Raw genomic sequence first — 18462 nt, 5'->3', positions numbered from 1 at the left:
ATGAATAGGTTTGTCCCAATGAGGCAGGGAAGGGATGGTAGGTTGACAGAACCTTGGGTGACAAGGGATGTGGAATATCTAGTGAAGAGAAAGAAGGAAGCTTGCTTAAGGTTGAGGAGGCAAGGATCAGACTGGGCTTTAGAGGGTTACAAGGTGGTCAGGAAGGATCTGAAGAATGGACTTAGAAGAGCAGGAAGGGGGCATGAAAAAGCTTTAGCAGGTAGGATTAAGGAAAACCCTAAAGCGTTCAACACTTAAGTGAGGATCAAGAGTATGACCAGAGAGAGTGCAGGGCTGATCAGGGATAGTGGAGAGAATTTGCCCCTGGAGTCGGAGGAAGTAGGGGAGGTCCTTAATGAATACTTTTCTTCAGCATTCACTACTGAGAGGAACCTTGATGTTTCTGAGGACAGCATGAACAGACTGATATCCTAGAACAGGTTGATGTTAGGAAGGACAATGTGCTGAAAACTTTGAAAAATATAAGGATAGATAAGTCCCCCGGGCCACACGGGAGAGACTCTAGGTTACTATAGGGGGCAAGGGAAGACATTGCTGCTCCTCAGGCGATCAACTTTGCATCCAAGTTGTCCACTGGAGTGTTGCCAGATGATTGGAGAGTGGCTAATGTTACTCCCTTTTTCAAGAAAGGGAATAGGGATAATCCTGGGAATTACAGACCAATCAGTCTTATGTCAGTGTTGGACAAAGTATTGGAGAGGATTCTGAAAGACAGGATTTATAATTACTTGGAAAACTATAGTTTGATGAGCGATAGCATGGCTTTGTGAGGGACAGGTCATACCTTACTGAATTCTTTGAGGATGTGACAAAACTTGATTAAGGTAGGACCGTGGATGTGGCGGACATGGATTTTAGCAAGGCATTTGATAAGATTCCCCATGGTAGGCTCATTCAGAAAGTAAGGAGGCATGAGATGCAGGAAACCTGTCTGTCTGGATACAGAATTGGCTGGCCCATAGAAAACAGAAGGTGGTGGTAGATGGTAAGTATTCATCCTGGAGCTCAGTGACCAGTGGTGTTCTGCAGGGATCTGTTCTTGGACCTCTGCTCTTTTTGACATTTAGAATTGACTTGGATGAGGAAATGGAAGGGTGGGTTAGTTTGTTTGCTTATGACATGAAGGTTGGTGGTGTGTATAGTGTGGAGGGTTGTTGTAGGTTGCAACGAGACAGTGACAGGTTGCGGAACTGGGCTGATAACTGGCAGATGGAGATCAACCTGGAAAAGTGTGAAGTGATTAAATTTGGAATGTCGAATTTGAATGCAGAATACAAAGTTAAAGGTAGGATTCTTGGCAGTGTGGAAGAATAGGGTGATCTTGGGGTCCATGTCCATAGATACCTCAAAGTTGCCACCCAGATTGATAGGGTTGTTAAGAAGGTGTGTTGGCTTTCATTAGCAGGGGTATTGAATTGAAGAGCTATGAGGTTATGCTGCAGCTCTATAGAGTCCTGGTTAGACCATACTTAGAATATTGTGTTCAGTTCTGGTTGCTTCATTTTAGAAAAGATGTGGAAGCTTTGGAGGGGGTGCAGAGGAGATTTACCTGCCTGGAGGGCATGTCTTGTGAAGAAAGGTTGAAGGAGCTAGGGCTTTACTCATTGGAGCGAAGAAGGGTGAGAGGTGACTTGATAGAGGTGTACGAAATGTTGAGAGGCATAGATGGAGTGGATAGCCAGAGACTTTTTTCCATGGCGGATATGTCTATCATGAGTGGGGTTAGTTTCAAAATAATTGGAGAATGGTTTAGGGGAGATGTCAGCAGTAGATTCTTTACTCAGAGTGGTGGGGTCAGTGGATTGTTCTGCCAGCGCTGCTAGTAGAATCAGATACATTAGGGACATTTAAGCGATTCCTGGATAGGCACATGAAAAATAGTACAATGAAGGCTACGTAAGTTTGTCTGATCTTAGATTAGGATAAGAGGCTGGCATAAACTCGAAGGCTGAAGGGCCTATCCTGTGCTGCACTGAACTATGTGCTATGTTGTAAAACCAAACCATTTTAAAGCAAATCTGTGTTGGAATAAGAGCCTTTTTGCCGCTAAATATACTCACATGTATTAGTCTAAGTTTACATTACCCTCAGCAAGAGAACAGCATCAATATTTTTCATCTTACTTTTAACCAAGCTTTGTTTTCCCTGCAGAAACTGTTTTACAACATAAAATTTAATTCCTTGCTTGGTCACATCAGAATTATCCATTATTTAACTCAATCCCACAAAATCCACAAATATTGCTGCTCAAGTGGGACTTTTCCACCAGATGAGCAGGAAACTATTAAACCTGTGTTCCCTACAGTCCAGACCCAAGGCCACCACAACCCTAATTGAGCTGTGGCATACAGACAGCATTATGTTTGCCAGCACTCCAAACCATCATTAATGCATTCACAGGAGTGTATAGGACAATGTGTTTTCGGCTAAACATACTGAAGGCTAAGGTTCTTGACCAGCCTGCTTCCTCCATGCGATTATCAGGAACCAGAGCAAGCTATTGAATGAGATGGATCAATTCTCATCTTGGGGCCCTCTTTTTAGCAAAGACAAAAATCAGTGATGAAACTCAACATTGCCTCTCGATGACATTGTAGCCTCAGTCATTTGTGGAACATAGAGTTTGATGACCAAGGTCTCAAACCTGACATCAATTTCATGGTTGACAGAGCACTGATGCTACCTGCCCTTTTGTATGCAAACAATGCAAAGGAGATACCTTAACTCTGTAGAGAAATGTCACCAGCAATGCATCCACAAAATCCTGCAAATCCAATGGCAAGGTAAACAGCACAATATCCATACCTTGAGACCAACATTGCCAGAATCAAGGCATTAGTTATTTTCAATCAGCAAGTTTAGGCAGGCCACATCATTTGCATTCCTGACACTCTGAGTTTGTTTTGGCAAGTGGTTACCAGGAAGGAAGAGAAAACGTTGAAGCCTCTCTGGAAAAATTGCAACATCTCCACTGATTCATTGCAATCTTTTGTCCCAAACCTCCAAAACTGGAGAAGAAGCACACTCTAAGGTAAAAACCATCTGGAGCATCGCCAACAGGCCCAGGTGGAAACCACATGTAAACAGTGGAAGGAGCATGAAAATCCAAACATTCCACACTCTCACTCTTGAAAAACAATTTGGCCAACTTTTGGCAGCGTGTGCTGGCACTGGACTGTTTAATCATCCCAGGACTTGTCAACTACAGAGTGGAAGAAAGTCACCCTTAGTCTTGAGGGATTGCCTAAAGAAGACAGGTGGCAGATTGGTGGGGAGTTAGGATATCAGCTGGGTTCAGGTATGATAGGTTAGCAGGTAAATGGGTGAATTCTTCAGATATTATGAAGCTGTTGGATCAGGGACAAAAGTCATTTGGAAGATAATTGGTGGGAGGGTGAGTCTGTTGGGTGTTGGGGGATTAAGAATATTCCATGTGCTGGGGTCATTTCACATTAGAATTTTCAACCTCCCAGTAATTCCTGTAGTGCATGCTGGGTAAAAACAATGACTGCAGATGCTGGAAACCAGAGTCTCGATTAGAGTGGTGCTGGAAAAGCACAGCAGTTCAGGCAGTATCCGAGGAGCAGGAAAATCAACATTTCAGGCAAAAGCCCTTCATCAGGAATATTCCCTTTTGCCTGAAATGTCGATTTTCCTGCTCCTCGGATGCTGCCTGAATTGTAGTGCATGCTGGGTCAAGACTACGTCGTGGTTTGAAAGAGTAGCTCCAGTCTACGGCTTAGTACCTTCCCAACTTGCTAGTGGAAGTTCTAGGCCACCGATAACAGACCTTATTTATGTCGAGCGAGAAATGGTACGATTTCAGTTCTGAACTCTATAACTTATTGAACAGTTTTACTCCTTCAAAGATATTGAGACGGTTATGATTTTGTTAAGTAAATAATCACTGAGGCACAGCAGTTTTAATTTATTTAGAATTGATTGTGAAGAAAAGGAACTGAATTTTTAGCAAGCTGTAGTTGCCACCTAGTGTTTGAAAAGATCAATAGCTTTCAGTAACTGGTGCTTTTTGCTGACCAGCAAAATGGCTAACCACCTCTGACAAAGATTGTTTTCAGAAACAGCATCCCACTGATACTTCCAATGTAGAGTTGACATCAGATTGCAATCCTGGGAAAGTAGCCTTGTATAAAGTTATCTTGCTTTCAAGAACTGTGACGTTACAATACTGTTAGATCTGAAGAGAACTCCAAGTGACCGTTATCTGTTTTCATACAAAGGAATTTTCCAGGATTAGTTCTTGGTCAGCTGGTGGACTGCTTCATGCATGCCTGCATTACGTTTTGTCTGGCATTTTTTTTTTGTCCGATTACTTTAACTAGGCAGCAATTTCGGGTGCCCTTTTTACAATCCTCAAAATGGTACAAGATCATGACTGTCTAATCTGACTACTTCAGTTGATTAACGTGTTTCACAAAATCAGTTCTGCCATAAGTACAGAATATTGATATGTGTTCGAATAGCAAATTTAGGTTGCTATTGAGCATCATCATTGGAAAGTCTCCAGTGGTAAAAGTACAGAGATGAGGAGTTTGTGTGTTTGGGTACAGGTGAATAACCTGGTGAGGCAACTGTATGTCTCCTTGAGGTATGAACTGGATATGTGTTTTTTTATTACCTGGCAAGTATGAGAGTTCATTATTTTCAAAGGTGCATCAAGTTGATACTAGATGAGGAAAGTCTTGAATTTAATTGTGAAGCTGTTACATTTTATGGTTGGATGAATGTCTGAGCAGAAGGCAAGCATGCGAAACGCCGCCTTAACCACGCTGTCTACCTGTGAATTAAATTTCAAGCAATTATGTACCTGAATCCCGAAACCCCTCTGTTCTACAACACTACCCAGGGCACCACCTTTAATTATACAAATACTGCCCTTGTTTGCATAGCCAAAATGCAATACCTCACGTTTATCTAAATCAAACTCCATCTGCCACTCCTCAGCCCATTGACCCAATTGATCAAGCTTTATAATCCGAGAAACTTTCTTCAGTGTCCACTATATTTTGCTGTCATCTGCAAACTTATTAACCATATTTGCATCCAAATCATTTATATAAATGACAAACAAAAATGGACCCAGTACCAATCCCTGTGGAACACCATTGTTGGTCACAGGCTTCCAGTCAGAAAAGCAACCCTCCACCACCATGCACTGTATCCTACCATAAACCCAATTTTGTATCCAATTGACAAGGTCTGCCTGAATCTCATGTGATATAACTTTACTTATTGGTGTATCATGTGGAATGTCAAAGGCTTTACTGAAATCCAAGTAAATAACATCGACCACTCTGCTCTCATCAATCTTTTTGGTTCCATCCTCAAAAGACATAAATAAGTTTGAGAGACACAATTTTTCTCTCACAAAAGTATGCTGATTATCCCTTATCAATCCTTGTTTCTCCAAATGTATACAAATCTAACCTTTCAGAATCATGTCCAACAACTTACCACCACCAAGGCCAGACTCTCTGATCTATAGTTTCCAGGCTTCTCCTTACAGCCTTTCTTAAACTATGGCACAACACCAGCCACTCTCTAGTCCTCCTCAAACGTGACACTGTAAGGAAGCACTGAGTCCATGACCAGTTGCTACTTAAGATGGTGGGGGGAAAAAGAATCAAATTACAGCAAAGCTTGAATTTGGATCTTCAAGTACATTTCTTGACCATGAGCTTAGTTCTACACAAATGGTTTATCACGGAATAATACATTAACTTGGTTATAGTTGGTGTACACCTTTCTAACAGCAAGGCATGTACTCTACTTTGCAGAAAACCTTGCTTTGAAATTTTAAAATATATCATGTTATAATTTTGTGCAACAGTTTGAAGGTTCTGATCAAAATAATTCAGCCTTTAAAACTGTGTATGCAACTGTGCAAAATGAATGCAGGCTATTTAAAACAATCAAGTGTATAACGTCCACTGAAATGACTAGCACCAACTCACTTACCTAGGAGCAAAAACAGAATACAAGATAAACATTTGTGAGATTTGTTGCTCCACTGGAATATCAGCGGAGTACCCCATGTGACCTCTTTTATCTGCTATGATTCAAGACTAGGTGCACCTTGAAGTTTTAGCTTTATGATGTTAATCTTAGAAAATATTAGAAGCACAACAGAAAAAATAAATTTTATTTTAAAAATTATTGCATTTGGTAGTTTAATATTGTCACAACTCTTTTTAAGATTAATTTTTATTTATACTTTTACATCTTATATAACAATATGTGTTAATAGGTTCAAATGCCATATTAAGCATTCCCCTTTTGTCAACACAATAAATACCTAAAACTTCGTGATTCCTGTAATATAGGGGGTCTATTTTCGGTTTTGCATGCAACCATACAAAGCCTCCAATCTAAGTTCACTCAGTCATTTATAGATACCAAGAGTTCCCTTCCTGCAATAGACTCCACCCCAGAGATACAGACTGTAAAGGTGATCTTTATTCCCCTCAAACGCTTTTACCTCATAATGCCATTTTTCTGCATGCCGGAGGTAGGCAGCAAGTGTCAACTTGCCTTGTGAGGTAATTGCTTTGTTTCAGAGCGAGAGATTTTCAAGTTCAAACCTTACTCCAGGGCTTAAAGAATTATTCTAAGTTGACACTTCAACATAATACAGAACAAGTCATGTATTTTCAAAACATTATCTTTTCTGCAGAGATATTTAAGTGAAGCCACACCTGCATGTACAGGTCAGAGTAAAAGTTCCCAAACCAGTTCACATTGAAGAATAATTAGATTACTTAGTGTGGAAACAGGTCCTTCGGCCCAACAAGTCCATACTGACCTGCCGACGCGCAATCCCCCCAGACCCATTCCCCTACATTTACCCCTTCACCTAACACTACAGGCAGTTTAGCATGGCCAATTCACCTAACCTGCACATGTTTGGACTGTGGATGAGGCCTCTTCAGAGTACTTTGTGCATTTCTGGTCTCCCTCGTACAGGAAAGATAGTATTAACATGGAGAGGGTTCAGAAAAGATTTACCAGCATCTGGGACTGGATTGAGGGCTAACTTTATTGAGGTTTATAAACCATGAGAGGCACAGATAAGGTGAATGACAAGGGTCTTCTCCCTAGGATGGGTGAGTTCAAAACTAAGGGGCATATTTTAAAGGCAAGGAGAAAAATTTAAAAAGGACACGAGAAGCAACTTCTTTTGCACAGAATGGTTCATGTGTGGAATGAACTGCCAGAGAAAGTGGTGGTTGCAGGTACAATTACACTGTTTAAAAGAATTTGGAATAGGAGTAGTGCAGGCAAGTGGAATTAGTTTAGTTTGGGTATATGGTCAACGTGGACCGGTTGGAACTAAAGGTCTGTTTCCATGCTGTATGACTCTATTTGGAGGCGAGTGGAGTGGGAAGCTTTGTGCATAACATTGCACTGAAAAAACTGACATGATTGTCTTTGATCCCCACCACAAACTCCGTGGCAACTGTCTAAAACTGAGCAAGAACATTCACAGAATTTTGGTAAAAATGTACCCCTCTGAGATGGCAAGAATGATGGTGTACAAGGTTTCTTAATTGGGCAAGAGTTGAAAACTCGTTTTTGTCATTGCCAAAAATTTGTTTTTTCAGTTTGCTTATGGCATGTGGGTGTTGTTGGATGGCCAGCATTTATTACCAATCCCTAGTTGTCCTTGAAAAAGTGGTGGTGAAATGCTGCAGCCTACATACACTCGGTTTACCCTCAATGCCATGATGTAGGGAATTCCAGGATTTTGACTCGGCAACAGTGAAAGGAGCAGTGACTAAATTCACTGATTAAATATTCACATTTTAGATGGTGAGCTGAGAATCTTGTCTATATTGCAAAGTTGAATTTTATGCTTTTGAGTCCTCTTATTAGTCCAGCTTGCTGTTTTAGCCTCACACTTTCCTGTCCACAACTGAAAAACCTGACAGCACAAAAACTCATACCTGATGTTTTGTCAGCACCCATTGCAGCTCACTAGCTGTGCTGACCATCTAGCTTCACTTTACATCAATATGCTTCTTCAGCATAACCTACCTCCATGGTCAGTGGGCACACTCTTTGGGATCTTTATCCATGTAAGCAGTATTATCACTAGATTGTTAATCCAGAAACTCAGTTAATGTTCGGGACCTGGATTGAAACAGTGGAATTTGAATTCAATAAAGAATCTGGCATTAAGGGTTTATGATGTTAATTGTCAGAAAAACCCATCTGGATTCATTAATGTCCCTTCGGAAAGGAAACTGCTTCCACCTGGCCTGGCCAACATGTGACTCCAGTCCCATAGCAATGTGGTTGGCACTTAACTTTCTCTGGGCAATTAGGGATTGACAATAAATACAGGTCTCTCTTATGTCTTTCCCCTCTCACCATAAACCTATGCCCTCTAGTTCTAGACTCTCCCACCACAGGGAAAAGACCTTGTGTGTTTACCCTATCCATGCTCCTCATGAATTTATAAACCTCTATAAGGTCACCCCTCAGCCTCTGATGCTCCAGGGAAAACAGCCTTGCATGCTTCTTGCAGATGGTTTTGCATTAAGTCAATATTCTCTAACCAGTCAACGAGGTCACAGGACAGGGGTGACAATGCCCTGAGGTTAGGCAAGGTCATCCAAGGTGTACGCATCCCCTTTCTAAGATATGATTATTCCGTAGTGCCATGGGGTCTGGCCAAGCATAATGTCACTCCATATTTAAAAATCGCACAACACCAGGTTATAGTCCAACAGGTTTAATTGGAAGCACACTAGCTTTTGGAGCGGCGCTCCGAAAGCTAGTGTGCTTCCAGTTAAATCTGTTGGACTATAGTCTGGTGTTGTGTGATTTTTAACTTTGTATACCCCAGTTCAACACCGGCATCTCCAAATCATCACTCCATATTGTTCTGGAAATCAAGGAATTTCAGGTCGTAATGACTTGCATTAAAAAATATCTCCCAATGAATTAAAAAAAAACGTAATTCAGCAGCCTGAACTTTTAATAGTACCTGTAAATTTTCAATTTGCAAGCATGTAATTTTTGGTTTTAGCAACTCTACCGAGAAAAATGTTCTGTTCACAGTTGTCAGCATCCTCCTGGAGCAAAAACAAACTGAAAACATCAACAGAATTATTTCTTTTTTTAAAAAGTTGATATTAATTCCTTTTTTTTTTAAAATGTGATTTTTTTTATTAAGTGGTAGTGTTGAGCTTCTATTTCAGCATTATGGCATTAATTTGAAGTCACAATACATATGTTTGTATCGTATTGCAAAAAAATTGCGAAAGCATGTCTCTGTATTCATGTACATGAAACCTTTTTGTATTCACTTATCTATTATAAAAGAATTTGAGTATAGGTTATTACTGGCCTTTCCTACAGAGAGAAAAGAGCCTTACCATGACTATTCATCCACACACACGTGAAAGTGACAACTGGGTTACTGATTTCCTCATGCCTTCATGGGTCTGTTTACCAGATGATCGACCCATTTTGGTTGTTGTGCATCCAGGAAACTCAGCACAGGACATTCTTGAAGAGGCTTGTAAGGTATGTCCAAGATTAATTCTCTGTACACTTTCACCAAGTAGCTATTAGTGGAGTCAATTGCAGATGATGTTAGTTTGAAATCTCGTTGTTGGCTCAAGGATCTCTCAGAACTTTGAAAAATTGATTCCAAGATGAAAAGGTTATTACAATTTCAAAAGCTTGATAGTTCATAATTTTTGCTCAGCAAACCTTTTGCTTAAATCAGTTGTTTAATTTTGATTTTCTTCCTGTGATTGAAATTGCTATTTTTTTCCATGTCGTGAAGTCTCCTTTTATATTATTACCTTTTAAATAACCTGTTTTTTTATTATGTTTTCCTTCACAGCACCCAATGATTAGCTTAACAATATCTAAGTTGCCAATCATTTATACTCTTACTCTGTATATAATAATTAATAGGATAATAATTTACTGTTATATGTATTCATGAAAATACAGTCAATCGTGTGTAGGTGTATACTCTGTGGTTTAAAACATAATCTAAATTACCCTGTTATGTGTGAGTTTGAAATATGAACATTATCAGTATGAGCAAAATAACATTTATGTGTTAAATATTATTGCATTATGTGCTAAAATAAGTGGTGTACAAAAACCCCTAACAATTGTCTGAATATGAAAAGAACCCTTTCCATCATGTTTGGACGTAACTAATACTGTCGTTAAGTTTATCTTTGCGTGTGCAGGAATAATAGATAGGGTGCTTTTAGAAAAACGTATCACAATTCTTAAAGATTTTCTTTCCCGCAATATTTCATGTTTCTGCTATCTATTTAATTTTCGTCTGAAATTTTAAAATTCTGACTTCTTTAAAAATCTAACATCGGGGAGGACTTTTCATTGATAGAATGAAGTGTCGAAGAAAACAGTTTCCATTTCCTTTAATTAATTCCCCCATTTTTTAAAGCTAACTGTAGCTTTTGCTGTTGTACAGATAATGGAAATTTTAAAGCACATGTAATTTAAACAATTAACGTTTCTAGTTGTACTGGTTTTGCAAAATTTTTATAACATCAACATAAAGGTAATCCTTTGTATAATAAATCCCAATCTATCAGTATGCTTTTTCACTGTTGAGGATAGTTGAGTCATTTTTTTTCTACACTCCTTTGCAGAAGGGTTGCAGATTTAGCTCCTTAGCTGATGCAGAAGGGTTGTTGCACAGGTATAATAGGCCTTCTTGCCAAGTCACCATTGCTCATGCTTGAATCCATACAGAGAGTGTCACCATGTTATTTAATCTTTAGGCATTTTCTTCTAAATAATCTGTCCTTGAGATGTTGACAATGTGGGTAAAGCTGTATTTATTGACTGTCCTTAGTTGCTTTGAGAAGGCCTGTTTGAACCTCTGTCATTACAGAGTCATAGTGATCTACATCATTGCAAAACATTCTCTGGCCCATCACATCCATGTCTTTCAAAAACAACCACCTAACTATTCTAATCCATTTTGAAGCATTTGACCCATAACCTTGTATCCCTTGGCACTGCAAGTGCAAACCTGATTACTTCCTGTTATGAGCATTTCTGTCTCCATTACCCTTGTAGGCAGTGTTACAGATTCTAGCTGTAAAGGTTTTTTTCTCACATCTCCTCTAAAGCTTCTGCCCCTTAGATTAAACCTATGCCCCAGGTAATTGATCCCTCCATGTAGAAAAATTTCTTCCTGTAAATGCCCCTCATAATTTTATACATCTCAATCATGTCCCCTGTCAATTTCTTCTACTCTAAGGAAAACAGCCAGAATCTGTCCAATCCCCCCTCTTAATGGCACATCTCCTCTGCATGCATAAGGTCCTTGTATTTCCTGCTTCTGTGATTGTCAGCCATAGGGAACTCTCAAAGTTTTGCTCAGCAGCACTGAAAGAACAATGATACCTATCTAATTCAGGTGTGCGAATTGGACAGAAACTTGGAGTTGCTTGTGTTCTTTTGATGTAACTGTCCTTGCCCTTTGTGGTTGAGGCCACAAGTCTTGGCTATGTGATAAGCGTTACTTGCAGCCATAGCGTTAGTATTGAATGATGTGAATATTGAGTTCAGTGACAGGAATTGTGCTGTCCCGAAATATTGCACTTGTGACAATTTATACATAAGATTATCAAACTTTGAATTTTTTTAAATCTGCAAGTTCTTGTGGTGAAATTAGAGGTCAAATACACTGTTGTCTTAATATGCAATGCCGTTTCAAAGTGAATGAAATTATACTCGTGTCACAAGCCCTCTTTCTAGAATACACTTCATTCAAAAGCTGTATTTCAACACCTTTAGTAAAGGTGATGTTGAAAAAGAGTAGTTTGTGGGAAAGAATGCCATAGGCACAACATTTTTAATCATCAGTAATCATTTAATTTAAACAAATTACATTTCTTCTTATACTGATTTTGCAACATTTTTACAGCCTCAACATAAGGGTAATACAATAAATCCCAGTCCATTTGTATTATTTTTCTTTGTTGAGGATAGTTGAGCCGTTTTTGAGTGTTCTGTATGCAGTTTCTGTAAATGTCAGAAAACAATGCTATCTTTGGTGTAAAAACAGTCATAGTTAACTTGAAGTATGCCTGACATGGTCTGAATCACCATCAGCTGCACATCAATTTGTGTATGCATGTTTCGTCATTTATGACTTTATTCATGAAATATGTAAATATGAATATAGTTTGTTACAAATTGTTCTGATGCCGCCTTCCATATTATAACTTCTTGTTACCTGTGTTTTCTTTCCTGTCTCCTGCATCAGCTCATGCACATATACCTTTTTGTTTGATCTGCATCTTCTCACTTCAAATCACAATGTGAGTTAAGAACCTGAAGAGTTCTGGTACAGTAGTACGATTCAGATGTTAAGCAATCAAGCATTTCATTACAGACTTTTAAGAGTCAGGCAATCCTATTTAAAAGTTTAGTGTTAAGGTGTATAGTGGGTGTGGGGCAGGAACACTCACCCATGACACCCATCCAAATTTTATGATTTAAATGGATAATTGGTGTCATACAGGACTATGTACATAAATGTACAGTCTTCTTTATTTAATTAACTTGACAAGTAATTTTAAAAGCCTGCAATGAAATTTGGGATGCTGAATAGTTAGTTCCAGTAGATGCACTAAAACATTTTTTTGTAAATGTTCTGCATATTATTAAAATTGTTTATTACTTAACCTTTTAACTATTTATGGCATTTGCTCAGTAGGTCACTTTGGAAATGTAACTCTTCTCTATATATACATAAATTGTCAATTAATATCTCTATTAATTATAATGTGTGTAATAATATGCTTCAGTTATTTTTGTAACATTGCTTTTCCTTTTGAGTCAACAGTCCCATTATTTACATTAAAAGTGTTCCATCCTCACTAAGAAGTGAGGTAGGGGTTGGGAAGTTTCAGTCTAAGACTGTTTTTAGAATACTGAGAAGCCTTTGTAATGATCTGTTTATGTTATGTTGATGAAAAAAAATTCTTAAAAACTTTGACCATTGAGGTTTCAAAACCTTAAGGTATAGTTCAGCAAAAGCTCTATCAAACAAAAGTCTAAATAATGGCCTACTTGGATAATATATAGTTTATTGTAAAAAATAACACAAATTAGTGCAGATAAGATTGTTACACTTATCATTTGATATTGTCAGCTTTTGGTATCATTTGGCAATGCCTGCTGACACTGTAAAATGAATATAGAATAAAGCACTGGTTATAGATATCCAGTTACATGGTTGGTTGTTGAAAGATTCTTTTTCTTAAAAAAAAAACAAATTTATGCTCAAAAAGTAGTTTACTGCATTGAATTTTTTTCAGTATTACAGCACTTTTTTATGGACTTGTGTTTTGCTTTCTAGTTTGAAACAGATTTAGTAGTAGGTTCAGTAAACCAAATTCGCTTTCTATGCTAGGAACAAACAACAGAATGCCTGAGTTTGAACAAAGTCACAGCAGTGCCTCTTTGGATGTGTGGAACATTTTGTTTCCTCATATTTGTCTTTACATTTGAATATTTTGATCAAATAAAGGAACTGAGCTCTTTATTAATTCCCAAATGACCAGCTAAATGTGCCTCAAATTTCAGTTACAATTTATCTGCACCTTTCAGGGAGAAGATTAGCAAAACACTTTGACTATTATTCGTAGAAATCATTTGTATTCTTTTGTTTGTAGCAGTTACTGGTTTTCAGACTTGCATGAATTTAATGTGTTTGCATAATGCATTTGTAATTCCCTTTTGTCGCAGTTATTAATGCTCAGAACTCTAATAATATAGTTTAACTTGAGCTCTTCATGATAGATCATTATAGGAACTAGCATGTTTTGAACTAAATTGTTATTCAAATATTAAACTTATTTCTCTTTTGCTGCACAATCATGGAAAACTTTAGAGAACATGTTTTTTTTTCTCATATACCTTCATTTTAACTTTCAAAAGAAAAGCCGTCAAGAGCACATCTATTCTCCCTAATTTTCATGAGTATGAAGAATGACAATGAAATCTTAATCATCCATATATTTGTTTATGTTTTGATATTCCAATATCTAAGCATTATCAGATCAAATTTAAAAATATTAAATTGATGTACAGTAATGACTCATTAAAGAGTAGAGAGGATACTTAGATTAACAGGAATATTGCCAGAACCGGAAACTTTTAGATGTGAAGAAAGTTTGAATATGTTGAACTTGTTCTCTTTGGAATAGAGGAGACACAAGGAGTTTTAATTGAAGTATAAAATTGAGGGTCTGGATAAAATTAATGGAAAGATGTATTTTGTGTGGCAGAGAGGTCTGTAACCATGGTGCACAAATTGAAATTAATTAGTCAAAGGAATAAGGAGGAGATGAGACTTTTTTTTTTACCTGAAGGGTGTCAAGTATTGGGAACTCACTGCCTGAAACAGTGATAGAAGCAGAAACCATTGCTTTCACCAAGGGTTTGGATGAAGACAGCAGTTGAGGCTACGAGTCAATAGCTGAACAGTGCACTTAAATTGGATAGCTCTTTTTGTTTTGGACAACACTGGCATGATGGAACAATTGGCTGCCTCCTGTCTTGAAACTACATGCGAGATCAGATCTACTTGTGCTTCAGTTTCAGCGATTCTATGTGTTAATCATATTAAGTTAGTCGAGATTTAAAGCAGTTTCCCCTTTCTACATCATCAAATCTGCATCGCATTCAACCACTGATTGCGTAGAACTCATTGTGGAGCTAAGTAATTTCAAATCTTTTCCTGTGCTGTATTGCATTAAGTTGGTTTAAAATTAGATTTCTGTTAACTAGAACAGGGTAGGGTTTTTTAAATACACATCCAACCATTTCTAGTTTTTATATTTTGTAGGTACAATACTTGGAGCCAAGCAGTCACTATGTGCGTTTGAAGTTTACAGTGAACAACCAGATTCAATATTATGTACCAAAGCAAGAAGATATTCATGAACTGGTAAGTAGCACAAATCTGGGTTTACACAATGCTTAATTATGACTCTGCAGAGGACAGTGGGATATCTCTTGGCAATATGGCAGACCAGTGCGAGAGTAAGAAAAGTTTAATTTTTTTTGTCCATACCCTTCAAGAAAGTCAGATTGCGACAAGCAGTGGCCTTTTCAATACAGTATTGTACTTGACCATTATTGCACACACTGTCTTCTCACCTTTGCCTTGTTTTAAAGTTCTTAAGACAGTGATCAGAATCAATTAATGCATGATGAGAAAACAAGCAAAAAGGAAATGTGATTAAAGAATAATCTCAAGGAGAACATGCAAATATATAGACTGACTATGCTGTTATACTGGTCTGTTGCATTGCTACAAGGCAGTTGTATTTTTAAGTCTTTTGGTTTTATCTTGTATTTTTCCGCTTGCATATTTCAGTTTTCTATGAATAGTTTTGACAGTACAGAACGTGGGTGTTGCTAAAAAAAATTCTTTTTTTGGAGCTCTTTGTCTTGCAGTCACTTGGACAATTCACAAGAAATACTAATTTGAAGGGAAAACAATGTTTTTACTCCGAGAAGAGAGCAACAAATGGTTGACAAGTAGACTGTGATTGGTAGAGGTGTTGCTATGGTGAATGCACTAATTAGATGATGACCAACCGTTTACTGCCAAGCTTTGCTAAAATTTTAAACCCGGTTCGTCACCTAACCACCACCCACTGACTCCATCAGCCTAGAAGCGGGCACATACAGGCTGTTTTCCTGACCAGGGCTAGAGACCTAGCAATCTTGCAGTGGAAGCAGCATTTATAGCTGTTGGCTTAATTTCGGGCCCTTCTGCTGCACTCGAACTGGAGTAAGTTCTCTGACTTCTTTGAACTTAGTGAAGTGTAAAGCTGACACGCTGTCGAAAATGCCAGCATTTTATGCTGAAGGTAAAACTTGTGTACAGGTGAAACATTGTGTCAAATACAGAATGCTGCAAAAAGTAGAAAACAGAGTCAATCCTTTTATCCACAATAACAAAGTAAACAAATTTTAATCATGAACACACAGAAAGACATGCAGTACCATGCCACACAATATCAACAATGTACAATATAAGCTGTACCAGAAGATTTATTTTTCTGTATGGATTCAATTGGAATTTTTCTAGAATATAAGGACTATGATGTTATAAAACTATTAATGTGTTTGTTCTTGGTGTTACCTTTATACTTAGCTTTTACACTTTGAGATAGCTATCAATAAGTATTATTGATTACACACATTATATTAAAAATCTTCAAGCAACAGTCAAGATGAGAATAGTTAAAACAATAACTCTAAATACTATTATCTTAACAGTGCTACCTTGAGAAATGATAATATGACAGTACATATTATCCAGCAGAAAATATGAACCACAAGGTTTACTGTATGAACCAAATACTGGAAATGTGTATTTGTTACAAATGCATATAACCAAATACATTATTTAATTGTTAGTTATTTCCAAACAGCTTGCAATATCTTTCACTGTCACCGAGCCCATTCTGAAATTAACAGCTATTTTGTTTTTCAGTTATACCAAGAAATTGAAATTTGCCCAAAAAGTATTCATCGTGTTCAGTTTGACAAGTCTGATACATCTGTTAGTTATGGTAAGGATGTGTGCTAAATTCTAATCAAGTTTGTTTTATATAATATACAGATTTCTTTACACATTTCTGTTTGTGTGATTATTACTGCTTTGTTTTTGTTTGGTCATTCGGACGCTTCTGACAATCTCTAAAAATAATGTTTGTAATTTTCATAACTTTTGTGCAAATTGTTCATATTGTAAAAATTAAGGCCAGTTTTGAAGCCAGTCTGAAATTGATTTATTTGATTTGGGGATAAGGTCATGATATAAGCAGAGGCTTGACTATAAACAAATAACTTGAAGTTGCTTAATTTTAATTAACTGTATGTTGTGTTTGTGTAAAAATGCATGGCACCTTTTTCTTAAAATGCTTGTTTTTTTTTAGTAGGTTAAAAATAAACTTCAAATGAACTAGCTATATTGGAATGTTTTGAAATTGAGATTATTTCAGGAGAATTCAGTTATATAGCTGTATGACCTTTGTTATATTTAGTGTACTCAGCCATTCTTCGATACCATATCGGATGAATTGAATTTGGTGCAGATTAGAATCTGTGATCGTGGAACCTCAGGCTGAAATAGATAGTTCATCTTGACATTTCTGACTGAAGTCATCCTTTGTAGCATATGCTAGATTTCTCCATTATTGAGGATAGGGATATTGTGGAATCTCTTGCTCTGATTACTTGTTATTTGTACATTGATGTTCAAGACTGGGTGTGGCAGCACTTCAGAATTTTGACCTGATCCTTTGGTTGCGGAATCACTTAGCAAGTGGCTGTTCCTTGTGAATGTAACATAGTCTTGTGTCATCATTTTACCAGATTGGTACCTCTTACATATGCTTGATGTTTCTTCCAATATGCTCCCCTATATTCTACATTAAATCAGAATTGATTCCCTGGCTTGATGGTAATGACAAAGTGAAGGATACATTTGGCCTTCAGGTTACAAATTTATGGTGGGGTACTGTTCATCTAATCACCACAATACCTTGATTGTTATCCAGTTTAGGGCTGCTGGAATAATTCCAGAATCTGCCCCATTTAGCAAGGTGATTATGCCATGCAAATTAATCAAGACCTTGTCACCATAGCAATTATGCAGTGGTCACTCCTGTCAATACAATCATAGAAAAAAGCTTCTAAACTAGAGAAGAGAGGATGAGTGCAAATATGCTTTCCTTCTTGTTTGTTATCTTGTTGTCCACTGTGGATCTGGCAATACATCTTTCACGACTTGGCTAACTTGGTCAACGGTGGTGCTTCAGAGCTTCTGTTGGTGATGGGTGATGAAGTCCTTCAGCAGAGTTTATTCTGTACTCTTTCTACCTTCAATGTATTTTCGAAAGCAGTGTTCAATGTGGTCAGTTAGCTGAAGGAGGGCAGTAGATGACAATCAGCAAGAAGTTTCCTTGCTCATGTTTGACTTTGTGCCATGAGACTTAATAAGACCTGGAGTCAAAATTGAGAACTCCCTGGACTAATCCTTTCTATCGAGACTCCACAGTGTCGTCCTCTGATGGTTTTGTCTTCCTGCTGCCAGGGAGAGACTTAGGCGATGTTTGAGGATTCTGGGATATTGGCTAAAAGATGTAGTATCTGTAGTATGACTGTAAGTCATTTCCTTGTCCAATTTGTGGAACAGTTCTCCCAATTTTGGCACCCGTCCTCAGTTGTTAATGACGTGGATTTACAATTTTTTTTATGATGATGTTTGATGAAGGTGTAATAGCCAACTTTAAACCCCTACCACCCCAATGTCCATTTATATGGTATGCATAACAATCAGGGGTAGAACACTCGATCATTCATCTCCCTAGTCTGGAAGACCAT

General features: G+C 37.8%; 1 protein-coding gene across 4 annotated transcripts in view; it reads left to right on the top strand.

The window, feature by feature from the left end:
* The window catches only part of tiam1a (TIAM Rac1 associated GEF 1a), a 327029-nt gene that overhangs the window by 187775 nt on the left and 120792 nt on the right, over window positions 1–18462 (top strand). For 2 of the 4 annotated variants that reach the window (XM_043700702.1, XM_043700703.1), the window contains exons 10-12: window positions 9406–9573; window positions 14906–15007; window positions 16568–16646. In XM_043700702.1, coding sequence (XP_043556637.1) covers window positions 9406–9573; window positions 14906–15007; window positions 16568–16646 — 349 coding nt within the window. Of the gene's footprint in view, window positions 1–9405; window positions 9574–12316; window positions 12372–14905; window positions 15008–16567; window positions 16647–18462 lie in introns of all 4 variants that reach the window. The other 2 variants (XM_043700706.1, XM_043700705.1) reach the window with 2 other exon arrangements.

This window comes from Chiloscyllium plagiosum, chromosome 12 (genome assembly GCF_004010195.1).
Source record: "Chiloscyllium plagiosum isolate BGI_BamShark_2017 chromosome 12, ASM401019v2, whole genome shotgun sequence".
NCBI classification, from domain to species: Eukaryota; Metazoa; Chordata; class Chondrichthyes; order Orectolobiformes; family Hemiscylliidae; genus Chiloscyllium; species Chiloscyllium plagiosum.
Note: the sequence above shows the minus strand (reverse complement) of the source record. Positions and strands in the feature narration are given on the sequence as shown.